At 47.9% G+C, this 20,231-nt stretch overlaps 1 protein-coding gene across 1 annotated transcript in view; it reads right to left on the bottom strand.

Annotated features, from left to right (window-relative positions):
• LOC144609331 (mitogen-activated protein kinase kinase kinase kinase 4-like) overlaps positions 1–20,231 on the bottom strand; it is a 193,425-nt gene that overhangs the window by 31,699 nt on the left and 141,495 nt on the right. The window contains exons 5-6 of the mRNA XM_078427755.1: positions 19,544–19,654; positions 14,375–14,465 (exon numbers count right to left, since the gene is read on the bottom strand). Of these exons, the coding sequence (XP_078283881.1) occupies positions 14,375–14,465; positions 19,544–19,654 (202 nt within the window). The remainder of the gene's footprint in view (positions 1–14,374; positions 14,466–19,543; positions 19,655–20,231) is intronic.

The raw sequence follows: 20,231 nt of genomic DNA, 5'->3' as shown, positions 1-20,231 counted from the left end.
TGAAAAAAAACGTTCTCATCTCGGTCCTAAAAGACTTCTGCCTTATCCTTAAACTGTGACCCCTTGTTCTGGACTTCCCCAACATCGGGAACAATCTTCCTGCATCTAGCCTGTCCAACCCCTTAAGAATTTTGTACGTTTCTATAAGATCCCCCCTCAATCTTCTAAATTCCAGCGAGTACAAGCCGAGTCTATCCAGTCTTTCTTCATATGAAAGTCCTGCCATCCCAGGAATCAATCTGGTAGGATGGTTCAGTTGCCTGATAACAGCCGGGAAGAAACTGTCCCTAAATCTGGAGGTGTGTGTCATTCATCCATCATTTTGTGGGAGTGTTAATAGCAATCTGTTCTCAGTTTAGTTCGTTGTCACGTGTACCCAGATACAGTGAAAAGCTTTTGTTGCGTGCTAACCAGTCAGCGCAAAGACAACATGTCACACAATTGGTAATGTTTACATTCTTTCTGAATTTTTAAAACTGTGAAAACATGACAGAAACAAGATGGAAGGGTCTCGACCCGAAACGTCACCCATTCCTTCTATCCAGAGATGCTGCCTGTCCCACTGAGTTACTCCAGCATTTTGTATCTATCTTCGGTAGAAACAAGTCTGAAGAAGGGTCTCGACCCGAAACGTCACCCATTCCTTCTCTCCCGAGATGCTGCCTGACCTGCTGAGTTACTCCAGCATTTTATGAATAAATACCTTCGGTAGAAACAAGATGCACTCGGCTCTGTATATTAATGCTGCCATTTGCTCCACATTTAAGCAAACAGATATTGTTTAACTCAGTTTAGTTTGGCACAGCGGTAGAGTTGCCGCCTTACAGCGAATGCAGCGCCGGAGACTCAGGTTCGATCCTGACTACGGGTGCCGTCTGTACGGAGTTTGTACGTTCTCCCCGTGACCTGCGTGGGTTTTCCCCGAGATCTTCGGTTTCCTCCCACACTCCAAAGACGTACAGGTATGTAGGTTAATTGGCTGGGCAAATGTAAAAATTGTCCCTAGTGAGTGTTGGGTAGTGTTAGTGTGCGGGGATCGTTGGGCGGCGCGGACCCGGTGGGCCGATGGGCCTGTTTTTGCGCTGTATCTCTAAAAAAAAAGTCACGTGTACCGAGGTACAGTGAAAAGCTTTCGTTGCGTGCTAATCAGTCAACGGAAAGACAATACATGATTACTAAGCCATTCACAGTGTACAGATACATGATACGGGAATAACGTTTAGTGCAAGATAAAGCTAGTAAAGTCCGATTGTCTCCAATGAGGTAGATAGTAGTTCAGGACCACTCACGAATTGTTGATAGGATGGTTCAGTTGCCTGATGGATCAACTGGGAAGAAACTGTCCCTGAATCTGAAGGTGTGCGTTTTCAGGGGTTATGGGGAGAAGGCAGGAGAATGGGGTTGAGAGTGAAAGATAGATCAGCCATGATTGAATGGCAAAATAAACTTGATGAACTGAATGTCCGAATCTGCTCCAAGAACTTATGAAGACATTTCTGTACCTCTTGCCTGAAGGAGAGGGGAGAAGGACCACTCCATCTTCTCCCCACTCCCATCGAGCAGAAAGTACAGAAGTGTGGAAACGCACACCTCCAGATTCAGGGACAGTTTCTTCCCGGCTGTTATCAGGCAACTGAACCATCCCACCACAACCAGAGAGCAGTGCTGAACTACTATCTACCTCATTGGAGACCCTCGGACTATCCTTGATCGTACATTGCTGGCTTTATCTTGCGGCACAGTGGCGCAGCGGTAGAGTTGCTGTCTTACAGCGAATGCAGCGCTCCGGCGCTGGTTCGATCCTGACTACGGGTGCCGTCTGTACGGAGTTTGTACGTTCTCCCCGTGACCTGCGTGGGTTTTCTCCGAGATCTTCGGTTTCCTCCCACACTCCAAAGACGTACAGGTATGTAGGTTAATTGACTGGGTAATATGTTAAAAAAAATTGTCCCTAGTGTGTGTAGGATAGTGTTAATGTGCGGAGATCGCTGGGTGGCGCGGACTCGGTGGGCCGAAGGGCCTGTTTCCGCGCTGTATCTCTAAATCGAAAAAAAAATCTAAATGTTATTCCCGTATCGTGTATCTGTACACTGTTGATGTTTCGGTAATCATGTGTTGTCTTTCTGCTGACTGGTTAGCACGCAACAAAAGCTTTTCACTGTACCTCGGTACACGTGACAATAAACTGAACTGAAACTGACACAAACTGCACCATGCCAAAGCTTACTGTGTTTTTATTTTTTGGAGAGGGTGGGGGTAATTTACAAAATTGAATTACTTTGTCAGCTCCAATCACAGAATCTCACTTCTTTTCTCCTCTTCCAATCCACCCCACGCACATCTTCCTTCTCCTTAGCTCTGTGCGGTCTTAAATATAGTTATTCTGTCATGTTCAAATTCCGATGAAAGGTATTCGACTCAAAATTTCAAGCACTCCTATTGAGGCAGATCGTGCTTCCAAGGCAGTTTCCTCTTTATTTTAGTCCTTCTTCAGTGAGTTCAATACGCCACTTACAGATTCATATCTATCTATCTATCTATCTATCTATCTATCTATCTATCTATCTATCTATCTATCTATCTATCTATCTATCTATCTATCTATCTATCTGTCTGTCTGTGTCTGTCTGTCTGTCTGTCTGTCTGTGTCTGTCTGTCTGTCTGTCTGTCTATCTGTCTGTCTATCTGTCTGTCTATCTGTCTGTCTCTCTCTCTGTCTCTCTCTCTGTCTCTCTGTCTCTCTCTGTCTGTCTGTCTGTCTGTCTGTCTGTCTATCTGTCTGTCTATCTGTCTGTCTCTCTCTGTCTCTCTCTCTGTCTCTCTGTCTGTCTGTCTGTCTGTCTGTCTGTCTGTCTGTCTGTCTGTCTGTCTGTCTGTCTGTCTGTCTGTGCAGTCACATTGTTTCTTCATTTGAATACTTATTAATGTTTTTATTCCGTTCTGCGCATTCTAATGGGGAAATAAAGCCGGCATTTTTCCATGGTGTGCAATCTTCCACACACCAGGCAGCATTGTGTGGAATCCACAGTGAATACCAGGGATGTGGACGGGATGAGGTGCCGAATCTGAGAGCATGAATTAAAAAGGCAAATGTATCTTCTTTGACATCAGCCTCTGCAGTGGGTGGCGTGGTTATTAGTTTACCCTTTTAGTCACCGTTGCCAGAGATCCGACAAAATGGCAGGTGGGCGGATTCTTCTGGCTGCTATTTATGCTTTGCCAATTGTATATACTAAAACTCCCGTTTGTTTGTTTGTTTGTTTGTTCCTGAACTAGAGCCAAAACGGTACACGATAGCGCGACAATTCTAGGCCCACCTTGCTCACCGTCGTCCCTTTGGTGCTAATGGAAGAAGTTTCATTGAAATCGGTGTTATATTTTTTGTTATTCACTTTTTAAAGTTTAAATCTATCTCCTAGGGAGGGAGAGGGTGGAGGGAGGGGAAAGGGGGAGGGGAAGGGGAGGGGAGAAGGCAAGGGGGGAGGGGAAAGGGGCGAGGGGAAGTGGAATGGGGGAGGGGAAGGGGTAGGCGAAGGGGGGAGGGGAATGGGGAGGGAGGGAGAGGGGAGGAGAGGGTGCTACACCAATGTAGGAGAGGTGTGGGCCCAACGGGTCCACTTGGTCTAGTTTGTACTCAAAGTGGCAATGAATAAGAGGAGTGCTGCTCATGGAGTTATAGAGGCATACAGCGTGGAAACTGGCCCACCTTGCCCATACTAATCAACATACACAGAGACAATATGTCTCTACACTAGTCCCACCTATCCATGTACCTGTCTAAATGTTTCTTAAACGGTGCAATAGTACCAGCCTCAACTACCCCCTCTGGCAGCTCATTTCCATAGACCCACCACCCTTTGTGTGAAACGTGCTCCTATTAAATCTTTCTCCCCTCACCTTAAACCTCCGGTTCTCGATTCTCAATACTCTGACTGATGAAGGCCAATGTGCCTAAAGCCTTTTTGACCACCCTATCTACCACGTGACGCCACTTTCAAGGAACGATGTAGCTGCACTCCGAGATCCCTCTGCTGTACAGCACCTGTGTAGGTCCTGCCCTTGTCCGGAGTAGGAAAGAACTGCAGATGCTGGTTTAAATCGAAGGTAGACACACAATGCTGGAGTAACTCAGCGGGTCAGGCAGCATCTCTGGAGGGAAGGAATGGGTGACGTTTCGGGTTGGGCCTGCACCTGTCCTCCACTATCACCCTGAGTACCGGCACACCACAGGGCTGTGTTCTGAGCCCCATGCTCTACTCCTTCTTCACACACGACTGTGCTCCTGCATTCGACACCAACACCATTGTCAAGTTTGCAGACGACACAACGGTGATCGGGCTGATCACCAACGGTGATGAAACAAAATACAGAGCGGAGGTGCAGAACCTGGCGGACTGGTGCTCCGATAACAACCTGTCCCTAAATACCACCAAGACCAAGGAGCTGATCATCAACTTCCGTAGGTCACACAACGGGGAATACGCCCCGATCTTTATCAACGGGGACAGTGTGGAGAGAGTGTCCAGCTTCAAGTTTCTGGGCACTCACATTTCGGAGGACCTAACATGGTCCAATAACACTGCTGTGCTGGTCAAGAAGGCACAGCAACGACTGTTCTACCTAAGAACACTGAAGAAGTCTGGTCTGCCCCAACAGCTGCTGACGACCTTCTACCGCTGCACCATAGAGAGCATCCTAACACATGGCATCCCTGTGTGGTACCTCAGCTGCACGGAGGCAGAGAGGAAAGCACTTCAGCGGGTAGTCCATTGAGCTCAAAGGACCATCGGAACACAGCTACCAGCCTTGGAGGGCATCTACAACACACGATGCCTCAGAAAAGCCACCAGCATCCACAAAGACTCTTCACACCCCTGCAACAGACTGTTCGAACTTCTACCATCGGGCAGACGATACAAGGCCTTCTACGCCCGCACCTCCAGACTCAGGAACAGCTTCATCCCCAGGGCCATAGCTGCCATGAACCGGTCCTGCTGAGCCGGATGGTCACATCGCACAGTGAACCGGCACAGATCCACTTGCACTTTATTCTGTTTTAAAACTGTTACAATTTGTTTCATTGGGTTGTTTAAATTAATACTGAATAGCTAATTAAATTATTGTATCGTATGGGAGGCGCATTCCCAATCTTGTTGTACCCCTGTACAATGACAATAAAGATATATTGTATTGTATTGTATGTCAGGGGAGGGGGCAGAACCCACCCCCTCCCCTGACATCAGCCTGAAGAAGGGTCCCGACCCGAAACGTCACCCTTTCCTTCCCTCCAGAGATGCTGCCTGACCCGCTGAGTTACTCCAGCATTTTGTGTCGTCCTGCCCTTGTTAGACGGCCCAAAGAGGGACCCCTCACATTTCTCAGTATTAAATCCCACCAACCATTCCTCAGCCCACCTGCCCAACCGATCAAGGTCCTGCTGCAATCTTTGACAACCAACACCCTGGAAGAAAATATCGCAGGTCGAGAGACGGTGTTGCACTGCATGGAACACATTGGAGCAAATGCAAGAAATAGCGCCGCATTGTTACAAACGTACAGGGCGAGTCTGCACCTAGTGTACTTTAGTTTAGTGATACCGCGTAGAAACAGCCCCTTCGGCCAACCGAGTCCACGCTGACCAGCGATCCCACGAACACTAGTTCCATCCTACGCACTGGGGACAATTTACAGAAACCAGTTGGCCTACAAACCTGCATGTCTTTGGGACATGCGAGGAAACTGGAGCACCCAGAGAAAACCCACGTGGTCACAATAGACAATAGGTGCAGGAGGAGGCCATTCGGCCCTTCGAGCCAGCACCACCATTCAATGTGATCATGCTGATCATTCTCAATCAGTACCCCGTTCCTGCCTTCTCCCCATACCCCCTGACTCCGCTATCCTTAAGAGCTCTATCTAGCTCTCTCTTGAATGTATTCAGAGAATTGGCCTCCACTGCCTTCTGAGGCAGAGAATTCCACAGATTCACAACTCTCTGACTGAAAATGTTTTTCCTCATCTCCGTTCTAAATGGCCTAACCCTTATTCTTAAACTGTGGCCCCTTGTTCTGGACTCCCCCAACATTGGGAACATGTTTCCTGCCTCTAACGTGTCCAACCCCTTAATAATCTTATACGTTTCGATAAGATTCCCTCTCATCCTTCTAAATTCCAGTGTATACAAACCTAGTCGCTCCAGTCTTTCAACATATGACAGTCCCGCCATTCCGGGAATTAACCTAGTAAACCTACGGACAGTCCCGCCATTCCGGGAATTAACCTAGTAAACCACGCCCTCAATAGCAAGAATATCCTTCCTCAAATTTGGAGACCAAAACTGCACACAGTACTCCAGGTGCGGTCTCACTAGGGCCCTGTACAACTGCACACAGTACTCCAGGTGCGGTCTCACTAGGGCCCTGTACAACTGCACACAGTACTCCAGGTGCGGTCTCACTAGGGCCCTGTACAACTGCACACAGTACTCCAGGTGCGGTCACGGGGAGAATGTACAAAACTCCACACAGGCAGCACCCGTGGTCAAGATGGAACCCGGGTCTCCGGCGCTGTAGTGCAGCAACTCTATGGCTATGCCACTCTGCAGGCCGCCCCTTTAAAGGTACAGGTGCCTCAACGTTCGATGGGGTTGCGTTCCGACAAACCCAACGTAAACCGCAGATATGGTAAGTCGAAAATGCAGAGGCCTCCTCGCTAACCGGTGGCGCACGCGCCCAGGAGGCCGTTTGAGTGGCGCTGCTGCAGCGGCGGCGGAGGCGGGCAAATATCGATCCTGTGGCCGGGCTGAGGAGATTACGGGGCGGAGGTGGAGGTCTGCGAGCCCGGGAAAAGATCAAAATTCAAAACACGGTTTGTAAGGAATGTGCATGAACTTTGCACCGTGGTAAAGTTGAAATATCGGGAAGTCGAGGCATCGTAAAGCGGGGAGCATCTGCATTGCCGGATGTGTAAGAGAATAACTGCAGATGCTGGTACTAATCGAAGGTATTTATTCACAAAATGCTGGAGTAACTCAGCGGGTCAGGCAGCATCTCAGGAGAGAAGGAATGGGCGACGTTTCGGGTCGAGGCCCTTCTTCAGACTGGTCTCAACCCGAAACCTCAGGCATTCCTTCTCTTCCAAGATGCTGCCTGACGCGCTGATTTACTCCAGCATTTTGTGTCTACCTTCGATTTTATCCTGCATGTGCAGTTTTTTTCCTACACATTTTAACATTAGCTCTAACTGACTAGTCTTTTCCCTTGCTTTTATGATGAAATTGGAAGTTGCTCCCTCTTTTATAAATCTATTTGACCTCACTGCACTCAGGTTAATATTGCTATGGCAACTGCAGATGCTGGATAAAATCGAAGGTAGACACAAAATGCTGGAGTAACTCAGCGGGTCAGGCAGCATCTCAGGAGAGAAGGAATGCGTGACGTTTCGGGTCGAGACCCCTCTTCAGACTGAAGAAGGGTCTCGACCCGAAACGTCGCCCATTCCTTCTCTCCTGAGATGCTGCCTGACCCGCTGAGTTACTCCAGTATTTTGTGAAATAAATACCATTGTATTGCTGGATCATCAGTCCAAGTCTCGGTGTCCATCAATCGGCTTCCAGGCCCATGTTGTGGCTGGACACGACCAATGCCGGCCACATGATCGAATGACTGACTGCCTCTTGTCATTCATCAGATCAAGCCTGCAAGGTTATCCAAATCTATGTTCGCCGACATGTCCTCATTGAGTCATGAAGGGATTGAATGAGTCAAGAGAAGGGAAACAGCAATGAAAGTGTTGAAGTTTTCCACGCCTGGAGCACTTTACTGCAGCCGGAACATTGAAGGAAAATAATTGGGAGGCCAACAGTCACAACCATTGTGTCAGATACGTCTTGGACTGTTACTGTGCAAATTTTACCGGCATGCGTTAATGCCAAACCTTGTCTTGACGTCATGGGTGGTTCATAAGTCATAGGACCAGAATGAGGCCATTTGTGTGTAAACAGCTCCTCTGGCCTACTGAGTCCGCATGGATCAGTGATAACCCCGTACACTAACACTGTCCTACACACACATGGGACGATTTGCGATTTCACCAAAGCCAATTAACCTACAAACCTGCACGTCTTTGGAGTGTGGGAAAAAACCAGAGCACCCGGAGAAAACCCACATGGTCACAGGGAGAACGTACAAACTCCGTACAGACGGGATCAAACTCGGGTCTCTGACGCTATAAGGCAGCAGCTCTGCCAATGTGCCACCCAACCCTATCTATGCAGGAACATAGAACAGTACAGCACACGAACAGGCCAGTTAGCCCGCAATGTCTGTGCAAAACACGATGTCAAGAGTGGGTCGCCCTGAACCGGCTCCACACAGGGGTCGGCCGGTTCAATGCCAACGTGCATCGTTGGGGGTTGCGTCCGTCAGCAGCCTGCACGCGTGTGTGTGGAGCAGACCAGCAAACAGCGCAGCGCGGCATTCTCAAACGCACTGTCCTCCGTCCCCATGGTGGAGGGGTAGACCTCACGGCCCTCGACAACAGCGCATTGCACTGGCTACAGCGCCTGGAGGGCTTCACATAACCTCTGCTGCCTCAGACGCAAGAAGAGGAAGATAAACTAATCTCACTTTAGCACTTTAACTCCACCTCCCATTCCCAGTCTGACCTTTCTGTCATGGGCCTCCTCCATAGTGAGGCCCACCGGAAATTGGAGGAACAGCACCTCATATTTCGCCTGGGCAGTTTGCAGCCCGGTGGTATGAACGTCGACTTCTCCAACTTTAGATAGTTCCTCTGTCCCTCCCTTCCCCTCCTCCTTCCCAGATCTCCCTCTATCTTCCTGTCTCCACCTATATCCTTCCTTTGTCCCGCCCCCCTGACATCAGTCTGAAGAAGAGTCTCGACCCGAAACGTCACCCATTCCTTCTCTCCCGAGATGCTGCCTGACCTGCTGAGTTACTCCAGCATTTTGTGAATAAACTAATCTCATCTACCTGCACAAGATCCGTGTCCCTCCTTTCCCTGTAGACACAAAATGTTGGAGTGACTCAGTGGGACAGGCAGCATCTGTGGATTAACCAGCATCTGCAGTTCCCTCCTACACATCCCTCCTCTCCCTGCCTATCCACGTGACTAAGAGGAGGAAAAACATCATCTGGCCATCTCCTCCTCCACAGATGCTGCTTGGCTCGCTGAGATCCTGTTCATGTCACGTGCAGCACCACTCATGTCCAAATCAGATCAAGGCTGTGTAGGAAGGAACTGCAGATGCTGGATTAAACCCGAAGACAGACGCAAAACAAAAAGCTGGAGTAACTCAGCGGGACAGGCAGCATGTCTGGAAAGAGGAGGAACGGGTGACGTTTCGGGTCGAGACCCAAAGTGAAAGGAGATCTGGTAACTTTTGATGGTATCACAAAATGCTGGAGTAACTCAGCAGGACAGGCAGCATGTAGGAGAGAGGGAATGGGTGACGTTTCGGGTCGAGACCCTTCTTCAGACCTGCTGACCTGCTGTGCATGACCTGTTGGAATTTAAAAGGATGACTGGAATTTAGAAGGATTTAGAAGGATCTTATTGAAACATATAAGATTATTAAAGGGTTGTACACGTTAGAGGCAGGAAACATGTTCCCGATGTTTTAGAGATGTTTTAGAGATTTAGATTTAGAGATACAGCGCGGAAACAGGCCCTTCGGCCCACCGAGTCCGTGCCGCCCAGCGATCCCCGCACATTAACACTACCCTACACACACTAGGGACAATTTTTACATTTACCCAGTCAATTAACCTACATACCTGTACGTCTTTGGAGTGTGGGAGGAAACTGAAGATCTCGGAGAAAACCCACGCAGGTCACGGGGAGAACATACAAACTCCGTACAGACGGCGCCCGTAGACAGGATCGAACCTGAGTCTCCGGCGCTGCATTCGCTGTAAGGCAGCAACTCTACCGCCGCACCACCGATGTTGGGGGAGTCCAGAACAAGGGGCCACAGTTTAAGAATAAGGGGTAGGCCATTTAGAACTTTTTCAGTCAGTTATAAATCTGTGGAATTCTCTGCCTCAGAAGGCAGTGGGGGCCAATTCTCTGAATACATTCAAGAGAGAGCTAGATAGAGCTCTTAAGGATAGCGGAGTCAGGGGGTATGGGAAGAAGGCAGGAACGGGGTACTGATTGAGAATGATCAGCCATGATCTCATTGAATGGCGGTGCTGGCTCGAAGGGCCGAATGGCCTCCTCCTGCACCTATTGTCTATTGCTGAGTTACTCCAGCGTACCTTCGATTTGTACCAGCATCTGCAGTTATTTCCCTTCACTGGTGACTTTTGATCGTGGATACCCCACACAGAGCGCCCTCTGTGGGGGTTACAGAGAAGAGCGTCCCTGCCAAACCCTTCCATGACTTTGCTGGTTCAACATTGACTGATGGAACAATGATCGGCCAGATTGGACTAGTCCTGCTTGTTGTCAAAAAGATGCACATGGCCCCCCCATCTTCCAAAATGTTAAGCAGCAGACCCAAACTTGTCCTTTCTATTGGAGACACAGGGAACTGCAGCTGCTGGTTTAGAAAAAGAAACCACACAAAGCACTGGTGAAACTCAGTGGGTCAGGTAGCATCATTGGCGAACAAGGATAGGTGAAGTAGAAGTAGGACATTTGGCCCATTAAGTCTGCTCTGCCGTTCGACCATGGCTGATCGATCTTTCCCTCTCCACCCCATTCTCCTGCCTTCTCCCCATAACCCGACACTCATACTAATCACGAATCTCTGCCTTAAAAATATCCACTGACATGGCCTCCACTGCCGTCTGTGGCAATGAATTCCACAGATTCATCATCCTATGACTATCGCTTTTCTAAAGGTACGTCCTTTCATCCTGAGGCTGTGCCCTCTGGTTCTAGACTCTCCCACTAGTGGAAACATCCTCTCCACATCCACTCTATCCAGGCCTTTGACCATTGGGTAAGATTCAATAAGGTTCCCCCCTCGTCCAGCGAGCGCAGGCCCAGAGCCATCAAACGCTGGTCAAACGCGGGCATAGGGCAGCCTGAAGGGTCCCAACCAAATGATCATTCTCTTCTCAGATGCTGCCTGACCCACTGAGTTCCTCCAACACTGTTTTTTGTTTAAGATTCCTGCACCAGCAATTCCTTATGTCCCATTTAGGGCAGACGAGCAAGGAAGGTTTCCTTTGTCTTGAACAAAGAATTCTCACAATTTGAGTATCGGAGTAAAGAGGTCCTTCTGCAGTTGTACAGGGCCCTGGTGAGACCGCATCTGGAGTACTGTGTGCAGTTTTGGTCTCCTAATTTGAGGAAGGACCTCCTTGCTATTGAGGCAGTGCAGCGTAGGTTCACCAGGTTAATCCCCGGTATGGCGGGACTGTCATATGAGGAACGATTGGAAAGACTGGGCTTGTACTCACTGGAATTTAGAAGGATGAGAGGGGATCTTATTATAGAAACAGATAAAATTATAAAAGGACTGGACAAGCTAGATGCAGGAAAAACGTTCCCAATGTTGGGGGAGTCCAGAACCAGGGGCCACAGTCTAAGAATAAAGGGGAGGCCATTTAAAACTGAGGTGAGAAAAAACCTTTTCACCCAGAGAGTTGTGAAATTGTGGAATTCTCTGCCACTGAAGGCAGTGGAGGCCAATTCACTGGTTGAATTTAAAAGAGAGTCAGATAGAGCTCTAGGGGCTAGTGGAATCAAGGGATATGGGGAGAAGGCAGGCACGGGTTAATGATTGTGGATGATCAGCCGTGATCACAATGAATGGCGGTGCTGCCTCGAAGGGCCAAATGGCCTCCTCCTGCACCTACGTTTCTATGTAACCTAGTCACTGCTGCGGATAAGTTAAAAAAAAATTCAGACTGTTTAACAAAATTTAATGCAGGAGTGAAATTCGAACCCTGACATCTTTAACCAGCCCATGTCTCTGGATTACCACTTGCCCATCGTGTGAACAATTGCCCACAAAAAATCCCTTTACTGAATTACATTGTGTATTCAAGACAGAGTTAGATTCTGTCAGAGTTAGATTTGGTCAGATTAGAGTTAGGCTCTTGGGGCTTAAGGAATCAAGGAAAATGGGGAGAAGCCAGGAATAGGGTACTGATTTTTGATGACAGCCATAATCATATTGAATGCTGGCACGAAGGGTCGAATGGCCTACTCCTGCACCTTTTCTTTATGTTTATATGAATTTGTTAGTTTTCTACTGCCATCTTATTCTTCGTACAGCTCTTAAGCACTTAACGTTAGCTCTAAGGCAGACACAAAATGCTGGAGTAACTCAGCGGGTCAGGCAGCATCTCGGGAGAGAAGGAATGGGTGATGTTTGGGGTCGAGACCCTTCTTCAGACTGGTCTCAACCCAAAACCTCACGCATTCCTTCTCTTCCAAGATGCTGCCTAACCCGCTGAGTTACTCCAGCATTTTAGACAATAGACAATAGGTGCAGGAGGAGGCCATTCGGCCCTTTGAGCCAGCACCGCCATTCAATGTGATCATGGCTGATCATTCTCAATCAGTACCCCGTTCCTGCCTTTTCCCCATACCCCCTGACTCCGCTATCCGGAGCTCTATCCAGCTCTGTCTTGTGTCTACCTTCGATTTTATCCAGCATGTGCAGTTTTTTTCCTACACATTTTAACATTGGGTCTAACTGACTAGTCGTTTCCCTTGCTTTTACGATGAAATTGGAAATTGCTCCCTTTTTTATAAATCTATTTGACCTCACTGCACTCAAGTTAATATTGCTATGGCAACTGCCGAGAGCAAATTACTGTCCAAACACGCACACGCACACACGTATCCAAGACAGTCAGAGGCTACTCATGGTTTAGTCTGAACTTCACAGACCAATATGCTGACCCTCATATCCCTTCCGAAGCACCATTTCCCCCCAAAGACAATTGTAGGAAGAAACAGCACAGAAACAAACCTTTTGGTCCACATCGACCATCCATTTACACTAATCCTACACCCATTGAGTTCCTCCAGCACTGTTTTTTGTTTGAAGAAGCGTCACCTAGGGCCGTCACGGTGGCGCAGCGGTAGAGTTGCTGCCTTACAGTGAATGCAGCGCCGGAGACCCGGGTTCCATCCCGACTACGGGTGCTGTCTGTACGGAGTTTGTACGTTCTCACCGTGGGTTTTCTCCGAGATCTTTGGTTTCCTCCCACACTCCAAAGACGTGCAGGTTTGTAGGTTAATTGGCTTGGTAAATGTAAAAATTGTCGCTTGTGGGTATAGGATAGTATTAATGTGCGGGGATCGCTGGGCGGCGCCGACCCGGTGGGCCTGTTTCCGCCCTGTATCTCTAAACCGACCTATTCTTTTCCCCCCCCAGATGCTGCCTGACCTTTTTTTAGATTTTAGATTTAGAGATACAGCGCGGAAACAGGCCCTTTAGCCCACCGAGTGCGCGCCGCCCAGCGATCCCCGCACATTAACACTATCCTACACACACTAGGAACAATTTTTACATTTACCCAGTCAATTAACCTACAAACCTGCATGTCTTTGGAGTGTGGGAGGAAAACGAAGATCTCGGAGAAAACCCACGCAGGTCACGGGGAGAACGTACAAACTCCGTACAGACGGCGCCCGTAGTCGGGATGGAATCCGGGTCTCCGGCGCTGCATTCGCTGTAAGGCGGCAACTCTACCGCTGCGCCACCGTGCCGCCTGCTGAGTTACTCCAGCATTTTGTGTCCATCTTCGGTATAAATTATACATTTGCTGGTTCTTTCTACACAGTGGTTAACAACACGTGCACATGGGGAGATCAGTTCTTAGAATACTTTATTTACATCGTGAATCGCGGGGCTTGGGTCGGCCCGCTGTGGACCTTTCACCGTCCGGCGCGCCCTGAAATAGGCCGCGGGATTGTTCTCCGCCTGGCGGGGGCTTCAATGTCGGGAGCCACGACCGCCCCGACGTGCAGCGGCAGCGTCTTCACCCGCCCCGGATCACGGGGCATGGGTCGCCCGCTGCGGACCTTTCACCGTCCGGCGCGGCCTGGAACGTGGCAACTTCAACAGCCTGACCGTGGGAGAAGACGGCAGGGGAAGAGAAAAGACATTCTGGCCTTCCATCACAGTGAGGAGGTGACTAGAGGAGACTCACTGTGATGCGTGTTTCTTTTTTTTGTTTTGTGTTGGTTTGTGATTGTGTTATTGCTTATTTTTATTGCTCTTATTGTTGGACTGTGGGTGACAGAATTTCGTCCAAAGACTTGTTTATTTGGATGACAATAAAGGTTATTCTGATTCTGATTATATTGGCAAATCTATAAAAGAGCTGGAAATTAAGCTTTGGTATATTTATTCAATAGGCCAACCAAATAGCTTGGGACTTACCGAGCTTGACTTCAGCATTTTCTGTCAGGAGCACATTCTGTCCCTTGATGTCTCTGTGAATAACTTTGTGCGCATGAAGGTGAGTTAGGCCCTGTACAAGAGACAAAGAAAAATAAAACAAATAAATATTAACAGTACTAAACATACACCGATCAGCCAAAACATTATGACCACTGACAGGCAAAGTGAATAACATTGATTAACTTGTTACAATGGCACCTGTCAAGGGGTGGGATATATTAGGTAGCAAGTGAACAGTCAGTTCTTGAAGTTGACGTGTTGGATGCAGGAAAAATGGGCAGGAGTAAAGACCTGAGCGACTTTGACAAGGGCCAAATTGTTCTGGCCAGACGACTGGGTCAGAGCATCTCTGAAACGGCAAATCTTGTGGGGTGCTCCCGGTCAGCAGTGGTGAGTACCGACCGACAGTGGTCCGAGGAGGGACAAACCACAAACCGGCGAAAGGAAGGGTGTTGGGCGCCCAAGGCTCATCGATGCGCGAGGGCAACGAAGGCTATCCCGTCTGGTCCAAACCGACAGAAGGTCGACTGTGGCACAAGTCACAGAAGATAAGTTAATGGTGGTCACGGGAGGAATGTGTCACAATACACAGTGCATCGCACCCTGCTGCGTGTGGGGCTGCACACGGAGGACCAACAGCATATTATGCAGATGGGTGTCATGTTTTGGGCTGAGTTACTCCAGCATTTTGTGAATAAACACCAACATCTGCAGTTATTTTCTGATACTAATAATGGAAGAATTTATCGGACGAAGGGTCTCATCAGGTCATAATGTTTTGGTTGATCGGTGTATATTTTACCTACTGTGCTTCACAAAACGAACAGCTTGGCTAGTTTGGCCGGTAGAGCACGAGACTCAATCTCAGGGTCATGGGTTCAAGCCCCAGGACGGGCAACCCTTTCTATGGGGCGGCATGGTGGTAGAGCTGCTGCCTCACAGCGCCAGAGCCCCGGGTTCCATCCTGACTGCGGGTGTTGTCTATACAGTTTGTACCTCCTCCCAGGGACTGTATGGGTTTCCCCGGGTGCTCCGGTTTCGTCCTACACTCCAAAGACGTGCGGGTTTGTAGGTTATTTGGCTTCGATACAGATTATAAATTGTGCCTGATGTTGAGGATAGTGTTCGTGTATGGGGATCACTGGTTGGCGCAGACTCCATGGGCCAAAGGGCTTGTTTCTGCGTTGTATCTTCTAACTAATCTATACTAATCAGTCTGAAGAAGGGTCTCGACCCGAAACGTCACCCATTCCTTCTCTCCTGAGATGCTGCCTGACCTGCTGAGTTACTCCAGCATTTTGTGAATAAACACGTTCGATTTGTACCAACATCTGCAGTTATTTTCTGATACTAATAATGGAAGAATTTTTCGGACGAAGGGTCTCGACCCAAAGCACCACCTTTCCATGTGCTCCATGGCTGCTGTCTGATCTGCTGAGTTACTCCAGCACTTTTCTCCCCCCCCCCCCCCCCCCCCCCCTTAAATCTAAGTGCTGGTGTAACTCAACGGGTCAGACAGCAACCCTGGGGAACATGGATAGGTGACGTTTTGGATCAGCGCCCATCCTGAAGGGTCTCGACCTGAAACATCACCTCTCTTTGTTCTCCAGGGAAGCTCTCTGATCCACTGAGGTTCTCTTGCACTTTGTTTTTGAAACCTGCTCTTCCTTATTTCTACATAGATTTAAGGCAATTAGGGAAAAATGCCAGGGAGATCAAAGAAAACATGTGCTGGAATGCACAGCCCTCAAAAGGGTATGGAAATGTATTCAATAGCACTACTCCAAAAGGAACTCAATCTCTTATGGGAAAATGTTGCCTTTTAAAAGAAATGGGGAAAACAGCTGAGGATTAGGACTAATTAGATAACCGGATGGAGTGGATGTGGAGAGGATGTTTCCACTAGTGGGAGAGTCTAGGACCAGTGGTCACAGCTTCAAGATAAAAGGACGTCCCTTTAGGAAGGAGATGAGGAGGAATTTCTTTAGTCAGAGGGTGGTGAATGTGTGGAATTCTTTGGAGGCCAAGTCAGTGGATATTTTTAAGGCAGAGATAGCTAGATTCTTGATTAGTATGGGTGTCAGGCATTATGGGGAGAAGGCAGGAGAATGAGGTTGTGAGGGAAAGATAGATCGGTCATGATTAAATGGCAGAGTAGACATGATGGGCCGAATGGCCTAATTCAGCTCCTATCGCTTATGAAGTATGAACAGAAACAGGCACAAGGGCTTCTTTGTTGTCCATAAGATTCACTGTGTACTCTAATGCTCAATTATAATCAACACATTTTGAACAAAGCCCTTTTGGAATTAGTATCTGATAGAGTCAGACATTTGTAATAAAAAGTGAACATAGCTTTCAGTAACAAGCCCTTGATCAGAAGGTAGACACACAATGCTGGAGTTGAGTATAGGAGCAAAGAGGTCCTTCTACAGTTGTACAGGGCCCTAGTGAGACCGCACCTGGAGTACAGTGTGCAGTTTTGGTCTCCAAATTTGAGGAAGGATATTTTTGCTATTGAGGGCGTGCAGCGTAGGTTTACTAGGTTAATTCCAGGAATGGCGGGACTGTCATATGTTGAAAGACTGGAGCGACTAGGCTTGTATACACTGGAATTTAGAAGGATGAGAGGAGATCTTATCGAAACGTATAAGATTATTAAGGGGTTGGACATGTTAGAGGCAGGAAACACGTTCCCAATGTTGGGGGAGTCCAGAACAAGGGGCCACAGTTTAAGAATAAGGGGTAGGCCATTTAGAACAGAGATGAGGAAAAACATTTTCAGTCAGAGAGTTGAGAATCTGTGGAATTCTCTGCCTCAGAAGGCAGAGGAGGCCAATTATCTGAATGCATTCAAGAGAGAGCGAGATAGAGTTCTTAAGGATAGCGGAGTCAGGGGGTATGGGGAGAAGGCAGGAATGGGGTACTGATTGAGAATGATCAGCCATGATCACATTGAATGGCGGTGCTGGCTCAAAGGGCCGAATGGCCTCCTCCTGCACCTATTGTCTATTGTCTAACTCAGTGGGTCAGGCAGCATCTCGGGAGAGAAGGAATGGGTGACGTTTCAGGTCGAAAGTCTGAAGAAGGGTCTCGACCCGAAACTCGAAACGTCACCCATTCCTTCTCTCCCGAGATGCTGCCTGACCGGCTGTGTTACTCCAGCATTGTGTATCTACCTTCGATTTTAACCAGTATCTGCAAGGTTTTATTCCTAGCCCTTGATCAGAATCCGGTTATCTAGAAGCTGGAACACAGCAGAGATTGTAAAACGCTGCCTTGGTATTTCAAATGAATTTCTGTGTTCTGGTACACAGCCAAAAGCACATTTGTCGACCTTTCAATTTCCTTCATGGATTTCCTTTCTGGATTTTGGTAAAAACTGGGACTCTTAAAAAGAATTGCTGCAGCAAATTGATATTGATAGATAATTCTACACATAATAAGGTCATGTACATAAAGTCTTTAATGACACTTCAATACCTTGAAATTAGTTTAGAAATCATTGCAACTGAAAGCTGACATGGCCAAAAGCAAAGGCTCCCTCAGTTCAAATATCAAGGAACGGCAGAATCAGCAGTGATAAGGAATGAACTTTAACTGTTTAAAGTTAAGATAATATTGAACGTGAACTGGGTGGGTTTCTCTTTCTGTCTCTGCAATGTTATTTTAACTGACAAAGATCCTTCCTCTTGCTTCATTTTCCTTCCATTAGCAATTATTGAGAATAAATACAACTCGAGGCAAGCGAGCATTAGTTTAGTTTAGTTTAGAGATAAGGCCCTTCGGCCCACCGGGTCCGCGCCGACCAGCGATCCCCGCACATTAACACTATCCTACACACACTAGGGACAATTTTACATTTAGGCCAAGCCAAACCTGCACGTCTTTGGAGTGTGGGAGGAAACCAAAGATCTCGGAGAAAACCCACGCAGGTCACGGGGAGAACGTACAGACAAGCACCCGAAGTCAGGATCGAACCCGGGTCTCTGACGTTGGAAGGCAGCAACTCTACTGCTGTGCCGCCGTTACAGGAGAAACAATTACTTGGAAGCCTGGACTAGTGTCTATTAGCTATGAGAGGTTGTATGTAAAACAAAGCATTTCATTGTATTTAGGTACATGGAGAGTCAAAGAACACACAAAGAAGGCCTTTGGCCCAACTTGCCCACACCAACCAAGATGCATCTACACTAGGCCCATATCCTTTCCTATCCATGTAGCTGGCCAAATGTCTTCATTAATATTACTTAAAGTTAAATGCTAAGATTTTATGCCTCAATGCCAACACAGCATGATCCCTCATTAGTTCCAAATGTTCACAGATATCAATAGACAATAGACAATAGGTGCAGGAGGAGGCCATTCGGCCCTTCAAGCCAACACCACCATTCAATGTGATCATGGCTGATCATTCTTAATCAGTACCCCGTTCCTGCCTTCTCCCCATACCCCCTGACTCCGCTATCCTTAAGAGCTCTATCTAGTCTCTCTTGAATGCATTCAGAGACTTGGCCTCCACTACCTTTTGAGGCAGAGAATTCCACAGATTTGCGGCTCTCTGACTGAAAAAGTTTTTAGATTTTTTTAGATTTAGAGATAGAGCGCAGAAACAGGCTCTTCGGCTCACCGGGTCCGCGCCGCCCAGCGATCCCCGCACATTAACACTATCCTATACCCACTACGGACAATTTTTACGTTTACCAAGCCAATTAACCTACGTACCTGAACGTCTTTGGAGTGTGGGAGGAAACCGAAGATCTCGGAGAAAACCCACGCAGATCACGGGGAGAACGTGCAAACTCCGTACATTACAGTACCCGTAGTCAGGATCGAACCTGAGTCTCCGGCGCAGCATTCGCTGTAAGGTGGCAACTCTACCGCTGCGCCACCGTGACCGCCCTTATCTCCTCATCTCCGTTCTAAATGGCCGACCCCTTGTGGCCCCTTGTTCTGGACTCCCCCAACATTGGGAACACGTTTCCTGCCTCTAACGTGTTCAACCCCTTAATAATCTTATACGTTTCGATAAGATCTCCTCTCATCCTTCTAAATCTTTTGGTTGAAGAGGAGGCACACTGCAACAAATTTTGGTGAAAAAATAGCAATAGAAAACGGTAGAAAAGGGTTCAGAAAACGGTAAACTACCCGTAGTATCTCTCGACAGATGTAGGCGATCCATTCTTCCTTCAGAGCATTTCCTTTCGTGTTTTTGACCAGATCCGTGACAGATCCAGCTCCACAGAATTCCATAACCAGCTAGGAAACAGGACACAACAGTGGAAGTAAAGCACACGCATACAAAAGATTATTTTTTTAGATAAAGGAGGTCTTGAACCTAAGAGCAACCCACCCCTCGGGGCTTTCAGTCAAATGGCACCTAACGCAACTTCAAAGCCACAATAGACCCACCACCCTTTGTGTGAAAAAGTTACCCCTGAGATTCCTATTAATTTTTTTCCCCTCCACCTTAAACTTATGACTTTAGGTTCTTGATTCCCCTTCTATGGGCAAGAGACACTGTATGTCTACATAGAAACATAGACATAGAAAATAGGTGCAGGAGTAGGCCATTCGGCCCTTCGAGCCTGCACCGCCATTCAATATGATCATGGCTGATCATCCAACTCAGTATTCCGTACCTGCCTTCTCTCCATACCCCCTGATCCCTTTAGCCACAAGGGCCACATCTAACTCCCTCTTAAATATAGCCAATGAACTGGCCTCAACTACCTTCTGTGGCAGAGAATTCCACAGCCTCACCACTCTCTGTGTGAAGAAATGTTTCCTCATCTCGGTCCTAAAAGACTTCCCCCTTATCCTTAAGCTGTGACCC

The sequence above is a fragment of the Rhinoraja longicauda genome, chromosome 34, assembly GCF_053455715.1.
Source record: "Rhinoraja longicauda isolate Sanriku21f chromosome 34, sRhiLon1.1, whole genome shotgun sequence".
NCBI classification, from domain to species: Eukaryota; Metazoa; Chordata; class Chondrichthyes; order Rajiformes; family Arhynchobatidae; genus Rhinoraja; species Rhinoraja longicauda.
The sequence above is the reverse complement of the archived record's forward strand: the minus strand, read 5'-3'. Positions and strand labels throughout refer to the sequence as shown.